Raw genomic sequence first — 27,345 nt, 5'->3', positions numbered from 1 at the left:
AGCATACTTTGTGATACAGAAGGTAGTTGCCATGATATTTATTTTTGCCACTCAGTAATGCTTGCTTATAAAGAGAAGACATTTGAATCTGCCTACTGCACTGTGATTATATTTTTACCCTTTAGCATCAACATTGTCTCCTAGGCAGCAGGCAGAGGCCTGTTTAATGCATCCAAATAGGCATTTTCAGCTACTGGGAGATACTGTAAGCAAATGTCTCCAACCTGGCTCTCCTAACTCATTAAGTACCACACTTTGCAGACATCTATGACTAATTCTATGCTAGCAGAATGGCGGTCAAATGATTTTAAAATCCTGCATGCAGGAAAAGCTTTTACTTGGTTTAAAATACTGCCCCCTGAGCTTTGTTGTAAAATGCCAGGAACTCCTGCACTTGCTGATGACCATGGCTATGTGTGATGATGTGGGGAAAGATTCTATGGGAGGTGAAGAGCATAACAAATCGGCCCTGATCTTCCTTCCATTGTTCTATATTTATGAAGATCATACCAAAAAATGTAAACATTTTGTTCCTCTATCCAAAGTTGAAAGGTTTATTCAAGACCCGGCACTCTTTAAGGTTTCTAACTAAAAAGGCAAGTAGCACTTGTCTGTTTCCCTTAGGAAGGCATTTCTTTTAACTGTCACTTTGATTGGTAAACAGTCTGACTGTTTATATATCCCAAGATTTTAATACCTTTATTTGAATTGCATAAAGCCAGTTGAATGCAGTTTGGCACTAGGCAACAAAGCATATACATTTAGGTGCCAAGGAGAGACTCTGCTGTGCTTGAGATGCTTTACATTCCAAACCAGTTACCTTGTAAGTGTAATATTTACCAGATTTCAGTTCAGCTGGAGATGAAGAGCAGGCCTGTGGAGGAGGGGGAGCTAGGGAGAATTTGAGCTTGAGAAGGAAAAGCTTGAATGAATTGGTACAGCTTGCTAAATTCTTATTGGGTAATTGACTTAGGTGAAGACATTGTAAAGAACAGAGTCACTCACTGGGCAGTTTATTCAGGCTAAAATCACTGTGCAAGAAAGGGAAGGGGAAAATTGAAAGAACCACTCTAGCTGTGGATGTAAAGCTCTCTAGGCTTTGTTGGAGGTGGCTAACCTCTTAGCAAGCTTTGAGTTTTATTGCATTTGCACATGTGGACTGGTTATTACGATGACACAATAACAGTTTTAAGACTTTCATCCCTACATAGCTTTACTTTTGTGCCAAGCCAGAATTTGTCTAGCCACGAGACTCCACTCAGTCAGAGGGGATTTCGGTCAATTTCTCAATCAATGCTGGAAAACTTCTTGTTTATAAACAGAGCTAGTCAATGAGATAAAGCTAAATGGTTGCAGGGACAGGGTCCCATAAACATTTTTCTGCTGAGCAAATAATAAAATCCAGAGTCTGAGAAGAAACAAGATTGATTTGCAAAATCACCTACATAATTTGTGTCCCAATAATCCCCTCTACATGCCAGTGAAGAATGATTTCAAATGTTGTCTAGTAAACTGAAATATTAAAAAGAAGCTGGATCCAATTGGACTTCATTCTATTGGTTTTTTTCATGCCTCTCCAGATTGAAAAAAAATGCTCCAATTCCTAATACAATGTGTTACAATTGTGCAAAATCCTTAATCCTATTTTCCATTCATTTTATGTAGTAATTAAAACCACAGCACTGGGAACGGCTTTCATCGGCAACTTTCAATTGCAGAACCTACTTAACTTCACATGTCTTACAATTATGCATTTAATTTGACTGCCTTTCAATTCCAAAAGATGCTGAAACTTGACAATCTTACCTTAATTATCAATATATGCATCTGTTCTCCTTCTGACATGTACAGAATTGTACTGTACAGAACATGACAGCACAATTAGGCCTTTTTAAAAAAAAACAATGTTGTCTTTCATGGAGGGCATTGCAAAATGCTTCACTGAAAGAATAATTTATGAGCTTAAAGAGAAAGGAAAGTTTTAAGGGAATAATTAAAGATGGGAAATGACTCAGTGGCTTGAAGGAAGAAAATTATGGGAGAGTTCCAACTGAGATGCGGCAGCAAGAGTGATGGAGCCACCACCAACTGTGGAGAGTCATTTTTGGGAGGCACTCAGCATCTCTCGTGGTGGAGCCATACAAGTAGACTGAGAGATGGAGGGATAGTTTGGAAGGGACAACACCGAAGGATCATGATTCATTCAGATGGCAGAAATTCAACACTAAATCATTAATGGGTGCAGTGCCCACTTTTAATGGGATCTCTATGGAGAGAATTGTCCATATAAGCTAGCTCTCTTGACAATTAAAACAACACTTGCTTGTTGAGTTTTAAAAGCCAAACTTCATATTTCAAAGTTAGATGCTTTTTTGGGACTGGATGGCTCTGTCTAGACTGACATCCAGTCCAGGTGAATCTCACTCCAGTATGTAAATGTCTGCTTCACAGATTCCCCATCCACGGTTGACACTAATTGTCAGCCCTGATTGGGAGCCTCAGATAGGAGGGCAAGAATGGAATGGTCATGAAGATTGAACTACACTCTTAGAGGTGGTCTTTTCAAGACAGGAATCAAGTACATTGGCAGGGCACTAAGGGGAACTCACATTGCCACCATCATAGATAAATAGAGGGATTCAATCATTAGGGCTATCCATCCAACACAAAATTCACACCATTTGCTCTTACGGTTACAGACTGTAACTCAGGAGAGCTCTTAAGCACATGCTTAAATCGATGCCTGTTCAGAAAAGCTCTTAAACTGACTTAAGTGGGACATAAGTTTAAAGTTAAGCACAGGCTTAAGTGCTTTCCTTAATCAGAGCCAAAGACCTTTTATACCACTGCACTATAGAAGATTCAAACTGATTTTATCATTTTTCCCACACATATTCTTTTCCAATTGGTTGAAACTCTCTGCAGATTAATAAAGGGAAAAGAAAATGTTTTACATGAAAACAACAATGCTGTGAAACAAGAGCAAAATGATTACAGTTGGATTCCCCCGCTGTAAGGTAGAGACACATAAACACAACAGTCTGAACAGCTCAAATTGAATTGTGAAATAGCCTGAGAATGTATTTTCACTGCCATTTCCTTGATTTCAACACCACTAAGTTTGTCATGTATGACGGCTTTGTGGTTGTTGTGACACTGTTGTAGAAAATTGGATTTAGGGAAAGCTTACTTAGTAGTTCTTTAAGTAATTCAGAATGTTTCCAATCCCCCCTCCCCTTGCTCCCCCCCCCCCAGCACAGCTTGCTTCAGCAGTGGCATGTTTATGTATTGTATGAATAGTCTGTTAGCACTGAGTCATGGTGTCAGTGTATAACCGGGAGGTAACCTTGGGGGTTCCAACCATTGTACTGGGTTGTACAACAACACTTGCAGTTACAAGTCCTTTCCCACAGACAATTAAAATGCAGATGTGTGTTCAGAGAAGTAAAACATTGTCCTGGTAATTTAGCATTGAAAAGCTTAACTCAGCTGCTAAGAGAATTTGTGATGGCTGTGTGTATTGTGGAAGTTGTAAGGTTTACAGAACCGGTGTTTTGGGCCCGGTCTGATTTTAGGGACATAGAAATATCAAGGCCAGTTTAGTTTACATTAAAAGAAGAGTAAATATGTGCAGGGGATAGTCTTGAAAGTGTACTAAACCAGTTTTTGGTGTTGAAAGTTTGTGCCTGTGCTTTACTCCAAAGATAATGGGCTAATCACAATCTGTTTTACAGTCACCCAGGACTGGCTTCTGGTACCCCAAAAAACACACAGCCATGAATCCTCCAAATCAAGGGGACTGCAAACCAATTTGTGGCCGAGGGGGCTAGTGCCTCATGGGCTGCTGCTGCTGACAAGGCAGCAACAGGCCTCCTCTCAGCCTGCTGGCTGGCTCCCTGAGTACCCAGCATGGAAGGCTATATTATTAAATGGATTTAGCCTGGGACTAAGACCTGAGGCTTCCTACATTCTAATCTGTCAGACAGTGAATTCTTTCTGGGGGCTAGTCAAATCACTTAGCCACTCTTTGTTTCTGTGTATCCATATGTAAGATGGAGGCAATAATACATATCTCCATACCTACTTAACATATGTAGTGTTGCAAGTTTTGGTTGGACGTATTCCTGGAGGTTTCATCACATGACATAATCTTTAATTAAAGATTAATCTTTAATTCCTGGAGATTTCAGGACAATCCTGGAGATTTGGCAACCCTAGGGTGATAAGAACGGCCATACTGGGTCAAACCAAAGGTCCATCTAGCCCAGTCTCCTGTCTTCTGACAGTGGCCAATGCCAGGTGCCTCAGAGGGAATGAACAGAACAGGTAATCATCAAGTGATCCATCCCCTGTCGCCCCGTCCCAGTGTCTGGGATTAAATAGTGAATTGATGTTTGTAGAGCACTGTTATGCGTGTGCTAGAACTCTCCCGATTGCACACGCTCGTCCTCACAGGGACTGAGGCCTAGACCCCCAGACTCCAGTCTCATTTGGAGAATGTCCCCTTGAAATTAAACATTTCTAAATATTACAACCCTAGCCTCCACTTCTGCCGTGGAAGAGAGCATAAAATTTTGCTCCAGAACCTTTTTACATAAAATGAACCTGTTAAGTTTGGGATTCCCCACAGAACCACCATTTTAACCCACCCTAAACTCCTCAGCCTGGCCCTGAGAATGGTGCTGTGATCACAGCAGAGAGGAGTTATTTATATTTGGTAGGGGGTAGGGAAAGAGGATAGAAAAGTGGCCCCATAGACCCTAAAAATATTCAGGCCATTTCTGAAAGTGTCAAATACTAAGGAGTCCATTGGAGTCATTGAGAAATATCACCAGCTGTCCAGTATGCCCACTCAGGGCTTTAAACATAGCTGAAATAAGGTTACTTTCTTTTTCTAACTTATATGTATAGTATGTTTAGTTTATTAACAAACAATGATGACAAATCTTTTTGCACTTGGCGCAGTGTATTGAAAACTGCATTCTTGCTGCCTCAGAGCTGGCCTGAGCAGCCATATTGGCATCAGACCCCTGTCTCCAAGTGCAGGTGCATCCTGTCCATCTGCGGCAGGTTCCCCTTGAAGTTGTTAAGATTCCACAATTCCCATGTGCCTCTCTCTGACCTTATGCCTCGGTTCCAATACCTTGAGAAATCTTAGAGCCGTGAAAAGAGGGATATGCACAGCAGGTGCAGCGACGTAGCTATGCCAAGAGTCTCATATGCTGAAGAGAAGAATAGATTTGTAACAGAAGTAACGTTTGCAATAAGTCTGATGGATTCAGTAAAACTATGTCTGGACAATATTTTTTTTAAAAAATATGGCTCATTAGTAAATTGGCACTGAGATAACATCCCAAAGCCAGGTTTAATTCTGCTGTCAGTATAAATGAAATTTATGAGGCAGGTGCCAAAAAGAGGACAGATTTAATAATAATAAACGCACACGCAAACCCAGCCCAATACTTAATCTCCTGTTGATAAGAGAATGAAAAACACTGTCTTTCATAAAAAAACATTCTTGGGTTTTTTTTATTATAATTATTATTTTATTTTTACTACCACCCTCAAGAAGTCTGCGTATAAAGCAGTATAGTTACAAGTAATGTAGCCAGGCTTTTCATTGTATCTGCATGTTCACTCTGCCAATGGGGATGTCTCTTGTTACAGATCCCTTCTGAAAATTTCATTTAAGTAGTCTGCAACCAAGAAAAGAGGTGGGGGAAAGAAAGGAAGAAAAGGCCTTTGTTATGAAGTAGCCTGTGGTCAATCTTGCAAACATTGAAGGAGTTGAATCTGATACGTTTTAGGCATCAGCATGCTCAGCTTACCCAATACAACAAATTCAGAGGGCCTCAATTTTACCAGTTAAGAGGGTCAGCTTGTGTTCCCTGATCAGTTTCTTAAATGGAGATGGGAGCTAGCGCCTGTGATTCTTGCTTATAAATCCTAGCTGAAAAAGGAGCGGCACTCCATGGAAAGAGATGAAAGACACTTTGGGTATTTTTCTTACATTCCAGTATAAGCAGAATAGCAAAGTGCATACCTGAGAATTTTCCAAACACAACACACATCTATTTACGTATTTGATTTCAGTGGTGATACATGATAACCTGGGATTTCATTCAAAGGATACCGATGGCGATTTGGAAGGGTTCTCCTTCCTCAGACGTTCAGAAAATAGCTGGCGAAAGCTGAAGGACCGTTTGTTGGCAACCGTAAGCAGGAGAAAACATGAGGCAGAGAGCGTGAAGACTGTCATCTTGTGCCGAAAAAACCCTCTTCCATTGTTACACTAGACTGCTGTGCATGCAGGGTGAAATCCTGGCCCTCTTGAAGTCAATGGGATTGACTTCAGTAGGGCCAGAATTTTACCCCAGAGCTTTAAAGCGAGGCTGCCGGCCCTGGTGGAAAGACTTGCGCTAGTGGAAAGGGTCGAGCTAGCATGCTAAAGATAGCAGTGTTGGTTTTCTGGCTCGGTTCTGCCAAATCTCACCAGGAGTAGAAAATCATGAGACCATGTGACTGCAGTAATGATATGAGATTCTAGGGTAGAGCAAGCAAAGCTTCACTGTACATTTAGCTATAGAATTATATTGGTCTTTTTGCCTTTGTGTCATAATTGTAGAACATTCTGATGTGTAGCCACCATTAAGCCTTGAGCCGTGTGTGTCAATTACTAATTTAAAAAAATAGTTAAAGGGCCCGATTCACATTTACATTCCTTTAAAGGCCCCTTTACACTAGCAGAGTGGTGTAAAGGGGCCTTAGTGTAAATGAGGGTCAGTTTCATAGCTTTTAATCATTTTAGTTTGTGTATGTCTTAAAGATGGTCCAGGATGGAAAGCCAACTGGTACCACCAAAGTACTCTTTGGTTCCCCTTTTAAGTAGTCCAAGATAATTGTTGAGCGGCCCAAAATATGACCTGAAAATAGCTCTCTTGATGTGCACCAAGTGTTATCATCAGTGCTCAGTCCCTGTGTTTCAGCATGGGAGAGGAAAAGCAACACAGCAGCACCAAAAGATATAAATAAAGCAGAGGGAAGGAACGAGACGAGTGAGTGTGTGCCGTGGAATTTCTTTTCAATTGATTCATTTCCGAGCAATCCTAGAGGCAGCAGCAGAATGCATATAGTAAAGCAGAACACATCTGTGAAAAACTTGCAGGTGTTTACATGCAGGTTGCTGGCTGGCCTGATTTTCTGACTTTCTGATCTTCCAGAGAGAGAGAGAGAGAGGGAATAATTACTAGTCTTTCCCACTCCAGTGCTGCTTGTTCTGCTTCATCCTGCGAAGTGTAATTTAGAGGGGCAGATTCATAATCTGGGAAGGGTTCCATATTCATTTCTAAGAAAGTGAAGCATTCAACACTGGTCACACTAAGTCTTTCTTTGGTCTGTCACTGTGCCATCAGCAGTGATTGCTTTGTCCCATCTGGATTCTCTGTGCTCTGGGCAGGAGTATATAACTTCATTTATCATTTTATAATCCTAGAGATGTAATGTTACACAGCACTCACGCAGCAAATATAATAGTCTAGCACAGCCGTGAAGAAAGATGAGCTCTGAGTGCACATTGGAAAAAAGAGAAAGAAAGTTTTTCTAGGGAAGGCCACAGACCTTCTTTCTCTAGTCAGAGGTTTCAACCATTTGAATATAGCTTTCAAACACCTCTGTAGTTCAGAGATATTTGGATCAGGATTTTGATTCAGGGCTTTGTGCTTAGTCCTACCACACTAAAATGTTTCCCCCGATACTAGTAATGTTTCTTCTGTAGTGGAACTGCACTTCTATACAGTCCTGGCCCTTTACAATTCCACTTCTCTTGTGGGGGGAGAAGTGTCATTTTTACAGGAACTCAGACTTATTCAGTGGAATGCACTCTCAAAACAGGAGGATTTTTAAAGGGCCAGGATCATGTCTTGTGTTTGACTGAATAGCAGTGCCTGACTATGAAGCACTAATAAAAAAAGGTCCTCACAGTCCATATGATAATTTACTCTAACATATATTTAAACATGTAAGTCTGACTGCACAGTATCTAGTCTTCGTTCTCCTGTCTCTACCACTAGATTTCCATAGTCATTTCCTTTTCAATCTAAGCAGATGTTAGATGCACACATACAACTCCCTTTCCAATCAATGGGATTTTTGTGCGTGGAAAGACTTTGTGATGGTGTGTATGTAGCCCTGTATGATGGTGTGACTCCTAGCCCTGAGTCGCAATCAGATCCCCCATTCTGTTTTGCAAATGGGTGACCCTGCAATACTTCGTTTAGGCTAAATTCAACAAGGTCTCTCTCTCTCCAAAAATAAGTGTGTTCTAATTTGTTCTGTGGCCTGTTTCTCTTTATGGGAGCCTCTTAGATCCCACATAATGTCATTGGCATGTGTTGTGCAATGCAGGAAGAATGGGTTAGTAAGAGCACACTGACATACAGGTAATTGTTTTACAGCAGGCCTTCTTTTGAAAGGGAATAGTAGCTGTTGAAAAAAACCAGCTTTTGTTATCCACTGACATTAAATATGGTCACCCTTCTCTATAAAGGCCTTTTCCTCTCACCTCACCCACCAGCCATCCAGACTCTTTCACTATCGCTTTCTATTTTGGTAAAATTCTCCTGCAGCGGGTGGCAGTGTGTGTGGGCTGGAATGAAGCAGGCATGCGTAGTATCTCTTTCTCCAAACTATTTAGCTCTTGCTGTCTCTACTTCGACAGCACTTAGCGTTTGGTCTTGTTTTTTTCATAGTTCATTCATCTGCAGGAAAGGAAGAAGGAATGGGTGCCCATGATGCTGTACAGCATCCAGTGACATATTAATGTTGGGTTTGTTAATGGCAAATAGGCAATATCAAGAGAAAGAGAGCGGTAAAGAGAGGATACACAGATGTTTTTTCATAACATTTTTGCCTTTTCATTTAGGCCATGCCCAGTGTGTTACTTTATAGCCCACTGTGTGGCTTTTTGATCACGCAGACACTTGTGTTCAACAATTGTTTGCGTGTTTTTGTAGTTGGTCTGTTTATCACACGTTTGACACCATTATCCTAGGCAACTAGCAGGGGCTGGGAGAAAGTTTTTTGCTTTATGCCTTTTGGAGAAGGGAGCAAGGGATTGGCGAAGATTTAGGTCAGATTTTCAGTAGGTCTCACCACCCACAATTGGGGCCAGGTATTCAGGAGCACTCTGTTCCCATTTCAGCACCAGAATACATGCCAGATTTTCAAAAGAGCATAGCATCTGCTGAGTGCTTTTGAAAATCAGGCCACAAGTGTCACAGTAGCAACTACTGGTTGCTATGGTCTCTGGAAAATCTGACCCTTATTTAGGTATCTCTGTGGGAGCTGAGCAACTTTGAAAACCTATCCCGAATTATGGGTGCTGAGCATCCAGAAAATCTGGTCTTTCTTGTCTTGGCTTAAAGCACTGGAAGAGGTGTCTCAAAAATACGTTAGCATTAGTTTCACAGTTTGCAAGTGGACCCTGGGTCTCTTTGCACCAGGGTGGGTTCCAAGCCTGAATTAACTCAGTTTCCTTGCAGCTACAGTCTATCAGAAAGCAGTGGCTGTATGTGCCTGATAAAGGGATGATAATGTCAACTATGGCCTTTGGCCATCACCAGACACAGGTCATCTTTTCAGATAAACCAGCAGTGCACCCACATGTCCCTGTAACTTTGGGTATGTCTACACTACGGGATTAATCCGAATTTAGATAATTCGAATTTGGGAAACAGGTTGTATAAATTCGATTGTGCGCGGCCACACTAAGCACATTAATTCGGTTTTTAACCACATTAATTCGGTGGTGTGCGGCCACACTACCCCATTAATTTTAACCACATTAATTCGGTGGTGGCGGCCACACTAACCCTAATTTGAATTAACAAAATCGATTTTGGCGCTACTCCGCTCGTCGAGGTGGAGTACAGAAATCGATTTAAAGCGCCCTTTAATTCGAACTAAATGGCTCTGTTGTGTGGACGGGTGAAGGGTTAATTCGAATTAACGCTGCTAAATCCGAATTAATCCCGTAGTGTAGACCAGGCCTTTGTTAAGTTTCACCATCCTCCCCCACATTTTGAGGGAGTGAAGTAGCTGATATCCTTTCTCCTGGCCTCCTCAGCTGCGGGGACTGGATGTGTTTTGGCAGCGTGGCTAGCTGTTACTGCCATGAAGCACAGAAGATGGACATGCATTCACTCTTGCTGTCTTGCACAGCAGCCCTTCTCCACCCGGTAGCACACAGTAAATGAGAGAGGGAGAAGGAAGAGCCAGAACTGACTATGTTCAGTAGGGTAACCGGTTTGTAGCCTGTATTGGTGGTATGGGGTGGCACTGCACAGAATAGCAGCAGTAAGCTGTTGAGTCATGCTCTGCTAGCTCAGATTTGGGTAAAGAACTTGCAGGGCCTGCAGAGCAGCAGGTGAGAGTGCTGCATAGGTGGAGTGGGTGTATAGCCATTTACTGCCTTGTTTGTTTGTTTTCCAGATTGAATTATGTTTTAAGTTGAGACTGCAAAGATTAGTAGCTTCATGGGAATGGGAGTGGAAGGGAGACCAAGAGAACATGCACAGTCAGAGGCAACACGTGGCGGGGCAGGGACACAGAGTCATGTGACCCCCCTAGATTTCTGCCAGGCCTGCTGCAGGGTCACCGCTGGGCAACTGTCCCAGTATTTGTTTGGGTCTCGCACCGGGACGTGTGGGTGATTTAACCAGGGCCATAGGGTGGCTGATGCACAGGAGCCCCCTCCAGGGGGGGTGCGGGTCACCTTGGAAACCACGGCTGGAAGGAAACCACCCAGCCTCCAAGGGCTCGGGGCATGGCCAGGGCTGCCCCACTCCCGCGCTTGGATTTCCTGTTGACTCAGAGCCTGCCGTGCTCAGTCACGTGGTGCTGCCGGGCCCCAGCCCTGCGCAGCAGCTGGCGGAGCCAACCCAGGCAAGTGACCGCAGAGGCCAGGCGAGCTGCGCTGCAAGATGCACCCTGCGGGGAGAGGCAGGAGCAACAGCTGGGTGCTGCAGGGAAGGGCTGCTGCTTTCCGGGAGGGGAGACTGAGGGCAAGGGGGAGGCCTGCCCGGGTGTGTGACCTGAGCTGTTTGGGGGGGTGAGGAGGAGGGCAGTCGAACCTTTAAATTGTGCCCTCCCAGTATCAACAGTTATGCGTCATCTCTGTTAGAAGATTACATCTTTTTCTAACTGTGGCCAACTTTCCAAGCAAATAAACATATTAATTTTCTTATTGTATTGTAGATTTTTACAGAGGAACAGCAGTTCAACAGTGGAACACTAAGCACAAAGTTGGATAATTATCATCTTGTAAATCCATGACCCCCTAGAACTGTATGGCTGTAGTTGGCTGTGCACTGCGTGGCTACATGGAGCTTCACAGGCACAGCGTGGATAGAACTCACCTCCTCCTGTTGTAATACTTGTACCGTTTCAGCATAGATCATAATCTATTAGTTATCAGCAGAACAGGGCCTGTGATGTACATTGAGTCCTGATAGGCAGTTCATGAAAATATAAAGAGAAGATTACACAGATAGATTCCCTTCTGGGTATGCATTGACCATAATGACTCTTAAAAGTTCATGAGCTAATATGGAAAGAAGTTAATTAAATAAAGAGACCTTGTCAGTATTGATTTGTGTAAATATAACTGATTGGGGGAAAAGTCAGCATTTTGGGTAACTAGAGTAGGAGTCCTGTCTAGGGCTAAGGTTTTGGGTTTGGGTTTTTTCATAGCAAGGATTTGGACTTGACAATCCATGTTCTTAATGGTGGCATATTGGCCCTTTACCATTCTGCTGGGTTGACAGTTCTAGCAGCCAGTATCAGTGGTACAGCAACTGATTTGATTTCAGTTGTCATCAATCCTCAGTTTTCCCACGGCTTCAGAAGAGTAGTCAGCAATTGGGTCCCAAACCTATTCTCTTTCTTACTGCCTTTATGTTAAGGAAATATCTCTTCCTTTCTTTCTCTCTCTCTCTGTATATCCAAATATATTATGTCCATTGTCATGATATGTAGATACCAAACACAAATTCAAAGAAGTACCAGGGGTATGAGATTGTGAACCTTGTACTTCACTTCTCTTCCCTCCCCTCTGCCCACTGTGATTAGGATTTATTACTACGGATTATTCTGTGGAATAGATCAAGCTACCTACCATTTTGCTTTGGCCCTCCAGAACAGATTTTTAAACATATTTAGGCATTGCTGCACTCAGTGTTGCAACTTCTGACTTTGTTAGGAGCCTTAGTCTCATTTTCAAAAGGGATTTAGGCACTTAGGAACCAAAATCCCATTGAAAAATCAATGGAATTTAGGCTCCTGGGTGCCTAAATCCCTTTTGAAAATGAGACTCAGATTCCTAAATAAGTGATGGATTGCAGCGTGGAGTGCAGCAATACTTAATGCCTTTATAAATCTGGGCCTCCCTCAATAAGAGAAGCTACAAACAGATGTGTCTTGCATTATGCTCTGAAAGAGGCAAGACACAAATGTATCCTGATCTGTGGTGGAAGGGAATGCCATTGCCGGGAGCCCTCAGCTGAAAACTCCCTGCTGTACACTTCCAAGAATGTCACCCTTAGCTCCATCAGCCACAGTGTCCCTGTTGGATGGTAGTGTTAGCAGGGGACTGTGGATAGAGAAGTGGTTGCTGAAGGAGTCAGGTAATAACCCACTGACAACTTTGAAGATTAAAAACTGGGATGTTAAAGCGGATCCAGACAGGGAGCCAGTGCAGAGCTGACTTTCTGACTTTGTGGCATCACTGCAGGAAGTTGAATAGATATCTGCATCAAGCTCCACACTGCAGCCACAGTATGATCCATTTAGGTCCAAGGCATTGGAATAGCAGATGGATGTCTTCAGAAGCCTTTATCACAGAGGGAAAAGCTTACCATGGGGGTGTACATCTGAGCTGTCCATTTGGGCCTCTGAATACTTGAATGATGGACCCCTGAAAACACGAATGAAGCCCATAGGCATGATTTGGCTCATCTGTATATAGGCATCTGATTGCATTCTGGAGACTGCTTCCCACAGTATTCTGCAGTCACGTTGGAGTCACAAGGGGTGAGCAGAATAATTAGCCGTGAGCTTTTGGAATCCAGATGTGTTAGACAACTGTCTCATTCCTTGGAGAGGTTTTCACTGGAAGAGGGTGCCTGACAGCAAGGATAGGATCCTGCTGGAAAGATATTCAGTGATAGCTTACAAGTTGCCTTTCCCTCCACCCCCCAGTACATACAGCTTCAGTTGTCACATGCCATTGTTGTTAAAGGAGGGCTGCTCTGGACAAGAATCCATATGTAGGGCCAGGAATGAAATCTAAACAGGAGGTGGGAAGAAACAATGTCATGTTATGCAAAAGTGACTGCTGCCTATTTAAAAAAAAAAAAAAAAAGTAGGCTATTGCTATCAGTGAGTTGCAATCTAAACAGCCGAAATGGTTCTAATAGTCAGAGGGCTAGGGACCTCTGCCAGAGCATAGAAAGCATAACAACTGCATTTAATAACAATCAAGCTACTCTTATAAATATTTGCATATGCTTCTTCAAAGCCTAGTACATGGCCATTCATATAATTCAGTTAGGACGAATAAAAAGGAGAGACAGAGAGGGGAAAAAAAGGGACCCCATGTTTTGTAACTGTCATAATGAAGAACGGGCAGAGCACCAGAAAGAAGAGGAGAAGGAGGGGAAAATAAAAAGCAAAGAAAACCCTCCAAAGTTTAATAAACACAAAAGGGAATAAAAATAAATCTTTGAAGCATTTATTACCAGCCCTTGATGGAAGGATTAGATTGAAGCTCTCAACCTTTCCAGTGTGGGTGGATGTGTGAAGTCAGTCCTTATGGTTTCTACCAATGAGAAAAGAAAAGTTGTTTACATTTCCTAACAACAGGAAACATATTGAATTAGTTCCACTCATTCGTGATGCTCTTTCAAAGAATGTTTAAGGCTTCTGCTCTCTAACAATGAAACTGTGCTTGGAAACTAAATGGGACGGACTCATCCCTGGTGTAAATGCATTGAAATTCTTGGGCCAGAGTCAAAGGGGAGTTGAAGGGAGTCCAACTGTGCCTAATTTGATACAATTTGTATGCTAGGGAGGGGTCAGAAGAAGATACAAATTACAGCATCATAGAGTCACTTGGGGCCAAATTCAACTTTTTTTAAAGTCAGTGGGAGTCTTTCTACTGTCTTAAAGATGGCTACAATACACAGACTTAATGTTGATACAATAGGATGGATAGATTTCTGAAGCCCCAATTTTGCAGTTATTTTTAAAGATTTTGTAAGTTAAAGTAACCCGTCCTCAGTTATTTTCAAGTCTTTGATATCCCCACACCTTTCGTGTAATGGAGATTGAATTCTATTTTATTTGGCAACGAAAAAATGGTAAAATAAATAGATAAAAATATTGATTTTGTTTGATCGGAAAAAATATATTGGGGAGGTGCGTCAAGGAAATTATTGGCAGATCCTTCAAAAATGCATTCATGGATTAATAATAGGCTGTATCTAAAACAAAAAACAGAAAAGGGACAAGGAAGTATAATTTCTATAAACAACATTGAGCAACCTAGAGGAGACCCTTGCTAGATCTTATTCAGTAGAAATAGAGGAAGAAATATGTGGACATACAGTAGAACTTAATTTAATTCTGACACAGAGGGATGAATGGGATCTTATGTACCTCAAATAAAAGCATATGAACAGGATGTGTGCGTTTGTGCATGCGTGTGCATTTGCCTGTGTGTACGGGAGGAGTAGCCCTTTCCTAACCTGGTTTATCCACAGGGAATAAAATTGTAGGCTGATACCATAAATAATTGACAAGGAAGGACAATTTACAATTAATCCTAAAGACATCAATCATATATTTATGAATTATTAGCCAAAATTATATTCCTCCCATGATGTGAAATCTGAGGGTTCTATTGAAAAATTTCTTTTCCTAGTAGGACAAGATTTGAACCAGGGACAGGTAGTAATCTTGGAGTTCCCTATAACAGAAAAAGAAATCAAGAAGGTTATTTCTGCTCTAAATGGGGATATACCCCCTGATTCAGACACCTTTCTGAATTTCTCAAAAGTATTGAGACTAAATTTTGTTTGGTATGTAAAGGGAAGAAGGCAATTCCCTAGTACTTTGAGAGAGGCCCACAACCATTGTATTACTCAAGATAAGGACTTCCTGTTACCAAGGCTTTATAGACCAAATTCTGAATTTAAGATTATAGCAAACATTTTAGCCAGCTGGGTGGCAAGGATGTTGCCCAGCATAGTGATCAGATGGGGGTTGTTTTAGGATGTGGTATATTTGCTAATTTGAGAAGATTTTTTAATTGATGGGACCAGTAAGAAAGACTGGTAAGTCAATGTGCTAACTGCACTAGGTGTGAGGAAGGCATTTGACCATGTTGAGTGGAACTTTATTTTGGAAATCCTCTTTTATGTGGGCTTTGGTACGTATTCTGAGAATTGGTTATCTACTATGTATAGTGAAGCCAAACTATGGTCTAGATCAGTTCTTTATCATCTGAAGTTTTCCTCTTATTAAGAATTACTTTTCAAGATTATCCATTTTCCAGGTTTTAATGAGATTTTGGGCCATATGTCTAGAGGAGATGCCCTTGTAAAGGGCATAAGGACAGTAGAAATATATAACTTCATTTTTTGCTGATGGGGCCCTTCTCTTTACTGCATTGGTACTTGCCTTGTATTTGTTCTTTACTGTATTCAAATCCAGACAGAATGTATAAAATAGATGCAATGAACAGTGACAGGTGTACTAAATGTAAAAGTGAGGCTGGTGCCTTTTTGAAAATTATCTAGAACTGCTGGGTTGTTCAAAAGTTCAGATAGCAGAGGAAAAATACCTTAAAGACATTGTAGACATGCAACATGTTCTTTGTCTGTGGGTTTCCATTATTAATGATCTGTCCCAATCATCCTCTAGTGGCTTAGAAATAGACTCAAACTTATTGGAGTTGTCTTTTCAATAGCTAGGAATTGTATAATGCCTCACAGAAGAAAGAACTCTATTCCATCAGTAGGATAATGGATTAATGCCCTAGAGTCAGTATACTACAGGAAAAGGGATTGAGCAAGAGTCTCCTCCAGGATGTTTAAGAAAGCTCAAGAGTCACACTTGGGTTTTTAACTGTCCAGAGGCCCAATCCTATAATGTGCTGGGTGCCAACTGCTTCCACAGCATGACAAGTATTGAGCTGTGTGAAGGGTGGGGAGAATGTTGTGTTTTAAAGATGGTGGCCCAAATTTTCTGCTGGCATAACCCTGATGAAGCCCGCGGAGTTACATGGACAGAGGATTTGGCCCATTTTGTCAATTTGTAATGCTCCCCCCCCCCCCCATTATGTGTTTTTCATCTTTGTTGCTCTTCTATACAGTTTTCAATTTAAAAAAATGTAAAAGAAAAGTCAGACTTCCCCTTAGCTTTAGTGGGAGTTGTATCAGGCTCCTAGCTTCACTTAGACTCATCTCTGAATTTGGCTCACTGTACCCACTCTGCAATTGGAGGACCTCTTGCCAAACAGCAGTGTGAAGAATGTCACACATGCAGAGCGTTTTCAGCAACACTATTACTCCTGCACCAAAAAAATTAAAAATTCTGCACCAAAAAAATAAAAATTCTGCACACAATATTCTAAAATTCTGCAAATTTTATTTATCAAATATATGTGGAGGCTCCAGCATGGCATTGGGGAGCACAGGCCACTAGCTGCACAGAGGTGGGAGATCACACCTCTGTGCAGCTCCCCCCTGAGACATGGACTTAGCAGTGAGGCTACACCCAACCCTGACACAGTGCAAGGACTGGGCCTGCCCCAGAAACACCCCAGGGCTCTGCCCCTCCAGGCCAGATGTGGGCAGGCAGGCTCAGCAAGCCAGGATCCAAGTGTGGAGGGGCTTAGTATGGGGGATCCAGGTGTGGGTTGAGAGGGTTCTGTGTGGGGCAATCTGGGTGCGGGCAGCTCAGTAGGGGATCCAAGTGCAGGGGGGATCTAGATGCACAGGGTTTTGTTGGGGGGTTCTAGGTGCAGGGGAGTCCAGGTGAAGGTGGTTGGGGATCAGCAGGGGGAGGAGTGTGGGTGTACGGGGGACTGAACTCAGCAGGGGGGTCTGGGTGTGTGGGCAGCTCCCTGTACAGGGATCCCTCCCCCTGCACCTGAGGAGCAATCGGTGCAGGAAGCACAGGAGGAGACGAGGAGTTTGCAGAGCTTCCTGCAGCTGGGGGAGAAATCTGGGGGTGGGTCTGACTTGGCTCCAGATGCTGTGCAGGGGAAGAGGAAGTCCCGTCCTCCCCAGCCCAGCCGGGACTAGCAGCTGAGCCTGGTGCAGGATAGAAGCCACTAGCCAGGTCTTCCCCAGTCCCGTCCTTTGCCCCACAGTGATTTACCTCTCTGGTGGCTGCCCTGGGCACCCGAAACATACTGCTGGGGAGGGTAGCTCACTGCGCTTGTGGCTTCCCTTTGCTTCCCTGTCAGAAAGTCATTTTTCTGCAGGGAAGCAAAGAAATCTGCAGGGGACATAAATTCTGCGCATGTGCAGTGGTGCAGAATTCCCCCGGGAGTAGCATTATGCATAGTTTGCTGCTTGTGCTCATGGACAAAATTAGGTAGAACAGCTTACGATGATCACTGAACCCATTAAGTTACGTGGAATTGGGTGTAAGTGCTTGCCATGTTAACATCAGATAAGGTTTAGGAGAGGAAGCCTTTTGGAATTTAAACTGATGATTTTTGTAATGCTGTCTTTTAAGATTTTGATTCAGCTTTTCTAAATATTAAAATAGTGCCTGTGCTTTTGTCTGATCGTCTTCAGTGCACAGCAAGAGTTCATTTTAATATATATGATCAGTTATCGTTGATAGTTGGTCACTGGATATGTAGTTCTCTTTTTGTACATGCTGGTCTATTCCCTTTCCCTTCTAATTATTTTTTGCAGTTTAATACAATCAAAATATTTAAAACAGAAAACACATTGTACAGGGCTGAATATTTTTACTGTAGGCTTTGAAAAAATGAAACCTATATGGGGCAAAGTGCTTGCCATTAAATTCTGTTTTCTTGGAAAATACAATTAAGCCTATGCAAGTCTGAAGTCATTCGCCAGATATCAACTGTCATGAACATGCTCCAATTTATAAGCATCCAGGATTTTCCACTGTTACTTTCAAAGAACAGGGTTAAATGCATGCCCTGAAATAGAGTTTGAAATGGTTTGTTAATCTCTATTAATCTGCTATTCCTCTAGTCAAACACATGTGTTTATTTTTCTGGTTAAATTGTTAATGATATTAAATTGGCCATTGGAAACTGAATCATGCTGCACACATTTCCCTTACTGTTTCTTGAGGCTATCTTATGTTGCGGTCTTTGAAAGAACAATGTATTTTATCATTTTAAAAGATTACACTAACTTCTTGCAGATGCCATCCCACCAAACTATTACAGCCTTTACTACAGAATCGTAAGATTTGACGTCTCAGCGATGGAGAAAAATGCTTCCAACTTGGTGAAGGCAGAGTTTAGAGTTTTTCGTATGCAGAATTCAAGGGCACGGGTATCTGAACAACGAATAGAACTGTATCAGGTAAAGCTCTGACTATTACTGCGGATTATTGTACTAAGTCCTTATGATAACGTTCCCTGTGCCTGATTCTCTGCTGTCTTACTTTGGTTTACCCTCAAATGACTCCATTCATTTCAGTGGAGTGACTCCCAGTTTACACTTATGTAAGCGAGGAGAGAATCAGGCTTCATGTGCTCAAAATCTTAAATTGAAAAACTAATTTCAAGTGTCTTCACAGTTCAAGCTAGTAAATTAATAATAATAATAATAGTAATACTTTGCACTTCTACATCTCCTTTCATTGCAAAATCTCAAAGTGCTCTACAAATATTAATTCACTAATTAGGTCTTACAGCACCTTTCTGAAGTAAAAAAATATTATTATCCCCGATTAAACAGATGGAACAAAATGAGGCAGAAAGAGGTTAAGACCCAGTTTTCAAAAGCACCCTCTAATTTTGGGTGGCCAGCAACTTCAGTTGAAGTCAGTGGGAGCTGTAATGTGCTCAGCACCGTTGAAAATTAGACCTCAGATATCTAAATTTGGGCATGCAACATTGGAGGGTGCTTATGAAACTTGACCCTACGTGACCTGCCCCAAATAACACACTGAGTCAGTGGCAAGAGCAAGGAACAGAATCCAGGATCCTAACTCTCCATCTCTTGATCTAATCACTAGTTTACATATGAGAAATGGGACTGTTGTTCTCAGGCCTAATCCCCAGCTGAACTGGATCAGAGCCTGTTTACTCTTCTTTACCAAAAATTATCATTATAGCATTTCAAAGTAAGATTACAATTTGAGGCTTTATTTGTGGTACTGTTTCTGTATGATAGCCACATAGATCAAAGGGAAAGGAGGAAGCAGAAACAGAGAGACGAAGAGTTACATGCTCTTGCCTCTCTTCCATAGGTCCGTCCTGGTGAGACTTGTTTATATTTTAATAAAATGTATTTTTGTTGGTTACTCTGAAAGTTCACTAGGCATTTCAGCTAATAACATATGGTGACTTATGAGCTCAGCTCCCGGGAGTTCTCACCAAAGGAGTATGTTGGTTATCATATGGGTATTACAAGAACCACATGATACTTGTGTAGCATTGCCTCTCTGCTAGGCATTCTGCCCTGGATCACACCTGTTAAACCCCAGTAAAGTCCACAGGGGAGACTCTGGGCAGTATCATTGACTTCAGTGAGACTACTTGTGGAGTAAAGTACAGCTCAGTGGAATAAGGGTATTACCATTTGCTTTAAGAGTTTGTGCTACTTTCTTGCAATTGGAGCTCTGCTGCCATCATCCCTGAGAAGCTGCCATGAGAAGTATGCACTGCAGTCATCATTTAGGCCAGGGATACGTGGAATTCTGTTGCAGGTGCCCAGCTTGCAAAACAAAGGATCTCAGAATCCTCTTAGAAATCAGCAGCAGGAGTGCTAGAGTTCAGATCTGCAGCTGGTTGTAGACTGGAACCTGGCTTTATTTGATACCCACGATGGAGTGGGAGATAAGTTCAAATATATATGCTATGATTTGGAAGTTTCTGTAACATTCATTAAAAGAAATAATTAAAGTGAGTCTTTGATGAAGGTGACTGAAACCCTCTATTTATAAACAAGATAGGCAGATCATAGGGGAGTGACATTGCAAGCCCACTATGCTAGCACACCAATGTGTGTCTCCCTACCTGAGGGTAGTTCAGTCTGTGTACTGACTTGGTCTCCCTACTGAGACTTCCTCTAAGGGCCCCGCTCCTCAATGGTATTTCGGCACCTGGCTCCCATCAACAGGAGTTATGGTCACAGTGCTTCTGTGGTAGCTAATCAGCATCCTGAAAGGTGTGTGTTGGGGGCAGCCTGAGTTAAACCCATTGAATTTCTTCATTTGGGCAGTGAGGGACAGGAGGGTTAAAAAAAAAAAGTGCCTTTTCTTAACTGAGTACCTGACTGGTAATGAGGGCCAGCTGGAGCTCATTATTGAGGGTATGCGCTTGAGCAAGCTTGTGCCCTAGGTAAAGTATAGACACCTGGGAAAAGGCAGGTACTTTGACCTTATATATACAGTTATTGGTGAGAGCTGCCTACTTCTTTGTGTTGGGCAGGGGGTAATGAGGGAAGGTTTTATATCAGTAATAAATCTAGACTAGAGTGAAATCAAATCGGACTTCCCCAAAGAAATGAAGGCTAAAGCCAGCTAGCTGGGTGTATTCTTGTATAAGAAGAATGGGTTGTGCTTATTATTTTGCTCTTACTTACTGATTAAAGACACCAAGCCTGGGACTATAATACAGTCTTAGGTCCCCAGTGTGATAAACTGAATTTGTTTGCAACATTTCCTCTGCAGCACACCTATTGGAGTGATGGGTTTGTGTGGCCACCTGTTCACTGGGTACTGAAGTGAGACACTCTGATTCATTTCTTAAAGGCTCCTGAAACTCTGGGACTTTCTTATGGCTAGTTCCCTCCTCTCGTGGTTTTTATTTTCCTTTTCACTGAGGCCTCGTTATCAATCTTAAATCCTTATATACAGCTCTCAATAAAAGGGTTGACCCCAATCATTCAGCTAGCTCTGTAATGGTGAATCTGTGCTATAAGGTACCTTCACTAGTGGTTCTGCCTACATGAGCACCACCATCTCTAAGTACTGCTAAATTCTCTTTCTGACCACCCCAAGACCTGCAGGCCGAATAGGAGGCAGCAAAAGAAGGGGAACTTGGTGGGGTCTTCAGAAGACCAGTTCTTTGAAGTGCCTCAGTTGGCTCAAAGATGAATTGTTGTCCAACATGAAGAGTTGGAGCTGGGGAGGAAGGGAAAATCAAGGAGGGTGGGTGGGAGAGAGGGGATTAAAAAAGACCAGATGTCTTGGGAATGGAGGAGAGCTTGAATAGAAGCATGGGGCTAGGATGAGATTGAAACTAGAGCTAGAAGCTTCAGAAGTGGAGAGGAGAACCTGCGTATGGGAGGTAAAGCAAGGAGTGCTGAGGCAGGTTCTTAAGTCCACTGGGTTGGTAGAGGCAGGAAGGAGAGAGGAATAATAAAAGAAAGTTACTATCTGCAGAGACGTTCACAGCCAGCCCCTGTCACTGCTTCTAGTACACAATCCCATGCACGGACAGCGAATCTCACACAAGAGCAGCAGGGCTGCTAGTAGGGTCGGCCTGCACATTCCATATTCCCCTTCCATGCATAAATACAACCCTAACTTCCTGCTTCTCTGTGGGATATGTGGAGGGACTGCTTGTGCTAGGCTTGCTAGTACTAGTGAGCCTGGAAGGGACAATGTGGCTTTGCAGCCCACATGGGGAATATATAATTTGATTGTTAGCTTCCCACTCCCTCTGAGTTCAGGGGTGGGTATTTGCATTATGTGTCAGAGTTGCATTTCATTAATGAGATCCTATTCATTAGTTTTAAAAGGACTTCCACACCCACCAGTTTCAAGGAATGAGTGTGCATGTGAGTCCTCTACTACCTCTTTGGAGCTGAATTCAGGGGGTTGGGAGGGGCAGGAGCCACTTCAAGGGGAAGGAGGTGTTCTCCAATATGGTATGTGCAAGGATGATATGACGGGTGAGGGCTCCATGGAAACAAAGAGACCTGGTTAACTTTTGCCCTGTAGCAGATTTCACCTCATAGTCAGAGGCTATGATTTGAGTGTGTGCACCGGGGCTGGGACCAGTTGGTGTTCTTCCTAACCTGGTTAGATAGAAGTGAATGGAGCATGCATGGAAGGACTGGGTCCTAGTATTTGGAGTTAGTGTCATAGTCTTATCTTGGGAACAATTGCAGTCAAAAATATAAAGGTGGGAAAGAGAAAAACTAGGAAATTAGCACGTGACAGCTATCACAATGATAAACATTCCTTGCATTCTCCTTCTAGTTCTCCAGGTACCTGGGTCCCTCACCTTACAGAACCATCCCTTCAAGCTGAAAAAGATAGAAGGCAGCATCTTTGCTTCTCTAAGATCTTCTATTGACAGTACTCACCCATTCCTTTGAGGCCTCATCAGAAAATGGGTGCACTGCTTTTTGCTAAGGCCCAATAAAGGCACTTACTTCAAGACTGTATTAAGACAATCAAGGGCCTAGATGCACCAGAACACAAATCACCCAGGTCTCCAGCCCCGCATTTGGTGCGATGGTGCCAATGTCTTCTTTCCCAGAGAGGTGGTAGTGGCATGGAGCCCCATTCTTACTCCAGGAGCAGTAACAAGGGCCTTCCTCCCCTTAGGGGTGGCAGAAGGGTCCCCTCTCCCCATCCCCAGAGAGGCAGGGTTGGCAGCAAGGAGGCCTCCTTATATCTACCTCAGTAGTCAGAGTGTAGCTGTTTGAGAGGTTGGCCCAGGCCTTCTGTCACCAGAGCCAACGAGATGGGGGGAAAGCTGGTACAAATTACCGGGGCCCAGCGGTCCGGAAGGGGGCCCGGGGCCCAGCTTCCCCCCCCCTCGTCGGCCCCGTTTAGCTGGTCCACCCTTGCTGGGGGGCCTGAAAAAATTCCGGGCCCGGCTTCCCCCCCCCCCCCTCGTTGGCCCTATTTAGCTGGTCCGCCCTTGCTGGGGGGCCCGAAAAAATTTTTTCACCGGGGCCCGAACCCGCTCTCGGCGGCCCTGCCTGTCACATAATAGATCTCAGAGTTAACACCCCATTGAGATGCATAAGGAATTTACACTTCTCAGAGCTATTGTTTCTGTTTCCCTGTGGACTCAGGCAGACATGACTGCATTGGTTACATCAGGGGCATATATTCAAGATTTTCTTTACAGCCACGATGGCTAAAAATTTAAAATGAAAGCTTATTTCTGAGGTAATGACATGACTCCACAAGCTGGTCTCAGACATGCACTTATAGTACCTATGCCTTAATCTAGCTCTGATTGACTCTATTCTGTCATAGAATATCAGGATTGGAAGGGACCTCAGGAGGTCATCTAGTCCAACCCCCTGCTCAAAGCAGGGCCAATCCCCAGACAGATTTTTGCCCCAGATCCCTAAACGGCCCCCTCAAGGATTGAACTCATAACCTTGGGTTTAGCAGGCCAATGCTCAAACCACTTAGCTATCTGTCAATGATATTCCCCCTTCTGCACATTGTGGGGCCACTGTAGGTACCAGCTGATTTGTTCTAGTTCTGGCTCTTCCACTGACTTGCTGTGTGACCATGAGCAAGTCACTTGGTGTCCTTTGTACCAGATTCTGGTGTCTTTTACATCAGTGTAAATTTGGTGTACTTCCACTGAAATCAATGCCTGAGTAGCGTAACTGAGATCTGAACAAGACCCCGTTTGCCTTTGTTTCCCCATCTGTCAAAGAGGTATAATAACACTTACTTACCGCACGGTGGCATTCTCAGGATCAGTGAAAAGCCCTATGCAGATATGAAGTGCTGTATAGGTGCTAACTATTTCATCCTTATCATCAAAGGAAGGCTCTCAGGAGCAGGAACCAAATTTCTTCTGTATTACACAGATGCTACTATCTTTCCAAGACTGTAACAGGTGGACGGACCCACAGAGATTTAAACTTGTCAAAAGAGCTATAATTTCTGTCCCTTATCTTCCCTGAATCCTCCCTTTAATCAGTTCACGGTGGCTGCTGAACATCAGCACTCTGGAGAGTGGGAAGCTGGAAAGAAATAAAACAGCACAGCGACAAACACCAGAGAATGATCTTTCCTGCTCCCCCCCCAGCTATCGGCTCGAGAGCATTCACGTGATGCACTTTTGAATGTACATGAAGACTTTAGAGACTATTAGGAGGCTAAAGTACTTTTGGAGGAGGAATAAGATTAAATAAACAAGTCCTAGCATCCTCCAGTGGCCCTTGCTATGTTTTTAAAGATTTATGCCAAATGCCGGCTTTATTAGAAGTTGATCAGATAAAGCTCGGATGTTATGGGAATATCTTTGTTCATCAGTGCTTTGAAGACTTCAGCACATCTTTCTTTTATTAAGGTGCTTCTGTATTTATGAATAAAGCCTCTGCACTCTTCTGAAAAGGCCCGACTTTTATGAATAAGCATTCCAAAAATAAATAGGCACCTTAGCAAAGCTGGAGAAGTGAAAAGCGCAGCAGGGCAGACTCCTATCCACTCTAGTTCTGAGAGGTATTGTTTTTAAGGTAGCTTTATTAGGTACAGACTGTCAAACAATAACATGTTAAAATGACTTCCCGTGGAACCGGCGCCATGTTTTGGTAACACATCATAAAGCATCGTGAAGCATGCAGTTGAAACGCTGGTCTTACTGTGGCTGCTATCTGAGGCTGCTATATATATGGGTACCTGATAGGCTGGTAGAAGAGAGGAATGCACCACATGAAACATTAGAGGAAGAAATAGTCAAACTGAAATAAGCACGCAGCACCAGGGTAGAGCCCAAGGGGGACATCAGATTACAATGAAGAATTTGAAGAAACTGGGAGCAGAATTTTAGCCTTTGTGTCTCAGGACCCAATCCAAGACTTCAGTGGCATTGGATAAGCCCCTAAGAGCTGAACAGTAGAGTACACTTCAGACAAAGTTACCTCAAAAATTTTAAGGGCCCCCTTTTGAGGTGTAGAATGACGATGCCATGGAATATATCATCCCATTATAAATCAGATTTAAATGTAAGCCACAGCCAGTGTTCCAAATACCACACTTACAATTCAGGCAGCCTTTTGTCTTGTTTTCAGTTAGGGAGTACAGTTAGAACGAGATACTAAAAGCTTGGGCCAAGTTACACTCGTGTAAATTTGAAGTAATTACATTGACTTCAGTGGAGCAACCCCAGATTAACCTTACTGTAATTGAGAACAGAACGGGGAGGCCTCATTTCTCTTTTGAATGAGATTTCCAATTGATTCAATGGGCTTGCTAAATAATGCTTTTTTCATGCTATGGGAAATACTGGTTAGAGAAACTGGATTTGGGAATCTGAACCAGGACAATCTATCTGTATTATAAACCTCACCTGAGACATTTGACTTCACTTGGCTGGTTTTGCGATGGACTACATATAAAGCAGCTTATTTTGATAGTTATCACAATTTATATGATATTTTCCAGAAATTATACTCCTGCAATCTGAAATTTAGCCTTCACTATGGCAAATACACTATATGCTGTGAAACTATAAACTTTGTAGGATATGTGGGCATAACAGTTTTCTTCCTTGCAAAAGGAAAAAATGAATTGGTGAGGTGTGGCGGGTCAGTATGAAGTGTATGTCCGGGTATGTGGGGTATATTTCTGCCTAACCTTTTTCTATTTGTACTATAATTCCCTTTTGTCCAAATACTACTTGTCCTGCGAAGTCTAGCACACACCAGACCTTATATAGAGTACCTCTGGCATATCAGTTGATAATGCATATCAGTTGATTAGAAAGAGTCTCATTTTTTAAAAACTTTATATATAACTATATATTGTGCTTTTGGAAACTCACCTCACCTACTGAAGTGCAGCTATCTCCTGGCTGGAATGCAGCAACTGTTGGAGACAGGGTCTGGGAACCAATCCATATCCTATTAGAAATTCACACAGGTGAATACATATTCACAGCTATACATCATTGCACATAGAAATATAGACCATGGACTGACAGAGATTATTTACAGTTAGTGGCAAGTATACCTTATTAAAGCAAAAGAGTGTCAGAGCAACTGAATGCAGAGGTGCAGTATAGTATTTGGCTACATCTTAGGACCTAGTAGTTAATACCCTGTAGGATAGAGGGTTGGGCTGGGTTCCTACCCCCAAACAAGCAGGAGTTGGGAGTGTTATGGAGGGAAAAGCTTTAGCCTCCATTTTGGGCAGAATTTCAGGAGTGATAAAGAACCTTGAGCTGTTGAAAGTCATCCTTTTGGCTGATGAAAGAAAAGAGATGACGAGTTAGAAAGAGAGTTTAATAAATCCTGGGTCAGAAGAATGACCACCATGGTATTACAGTGCCTTTTGGGCACTGACAAGAGCGTGGGGGTTCCTTGGCAAAACGAGCTGATACTTTGCTCTGATGATTATTCATACAGGACTCCTTTGCCACTCTAAAGAGAAAGGGCTTCTGCCACACAGCTCCGTCTTGGGAGCTAGAATAATTTGTAAAAAGGGACCCAGGCATGAGCAAAAATAAGGGAAGAGTGAAGCAGAGCACAGGGACCCCTTCTCTGCTAAAAGAAGAGAGAAAGGTACCCCCTTCTTTCGCTGTCATGCAGGAACACAGATCCCCTTCTCCCATGAAATAAGAACTCCCTTGGCAGGGAAATCTGAAGAAGTTGCAGTGGAAAGAGCAGGTGCCTGGTGGGAAGAGTTTGGTGGAGTTCTAATCTTCCTACCTGTAGATGGAGCAGCATCAGTGCTTGACAGAGAAGAGATGACCCCATGAATATAAGACTCCTCCCTCCCCTTCATAAAATAAAAAGGATTGAAGAGGAGATGGTCCGTTAATGAGCTTCCCCTCCCATCTTGGAATAGAAGATCCCAGGGCAACAACATGGCTCTGTTGCCCCTTAGGTTCCGCACTACTGCTAGCACTCCATTGTGTATGCACAGGGAAGCAGTAATCAGTAAAGGGGGCAGATAAGTGAGTAGAAAAGATTTGAGTGTGGAGGACAGTGGAGAGAAAAGGTTGAAAGAAAATTGGCGTGGGACAGAGTAAAGATTTGGATGGGAGGGAAGTTAATCATAAGGGAAAACTGGAGTTTAAGGAAAACAAGGCAAACTGAGAGATGGAAAGGAACAAAGAGGAATGACTTATGGAGC

The 27,345-nt window shown here is 42.8% G+C and overlaps 1 protein-coding gene across 1 annotated transcript in view; it reads left to right on the top strand.

The window, feature by feature from the left end:
* TGFB2 (transforming growth factor beta 2) overlaps positions 1-27,345 on the top strand; it is a 73,348-nt gene that overhangs the window by 27,502 nt on the left and 18,501 nt on the right. Inside the window, exon 2 of the mRNA XM_024209327.2 lies at positions 18,472-18,635. Within this exon, the coding sequence (XP_024065095.1) occupies positions 18,472-18,635 (164 nt within the window). The remainder of the gene's footprint in view (positions 1-18,471; positions 18,636-27,345) is intronic.

Source organism: Terrapene carolina, unplaced genomic scaffold (assembly GCF_002925995.2).
Source record: "Terrapene carolina triunguis isolate 2854851 unplaced genomic scaffold, T_m_triunguis-2.0 Scaffold262, whole genome shotgun sequence".
Classification (NCBI taxonomy): Eukaryota; Metazoa; Chordata; order Testudines; family Emydidae; genus Terrapene; species Terrapene triunguis.
Note: the sequence above shows the minus strand (reverse complement) of the source record. Positions and strands in the feature narration are given on the sequence as shown.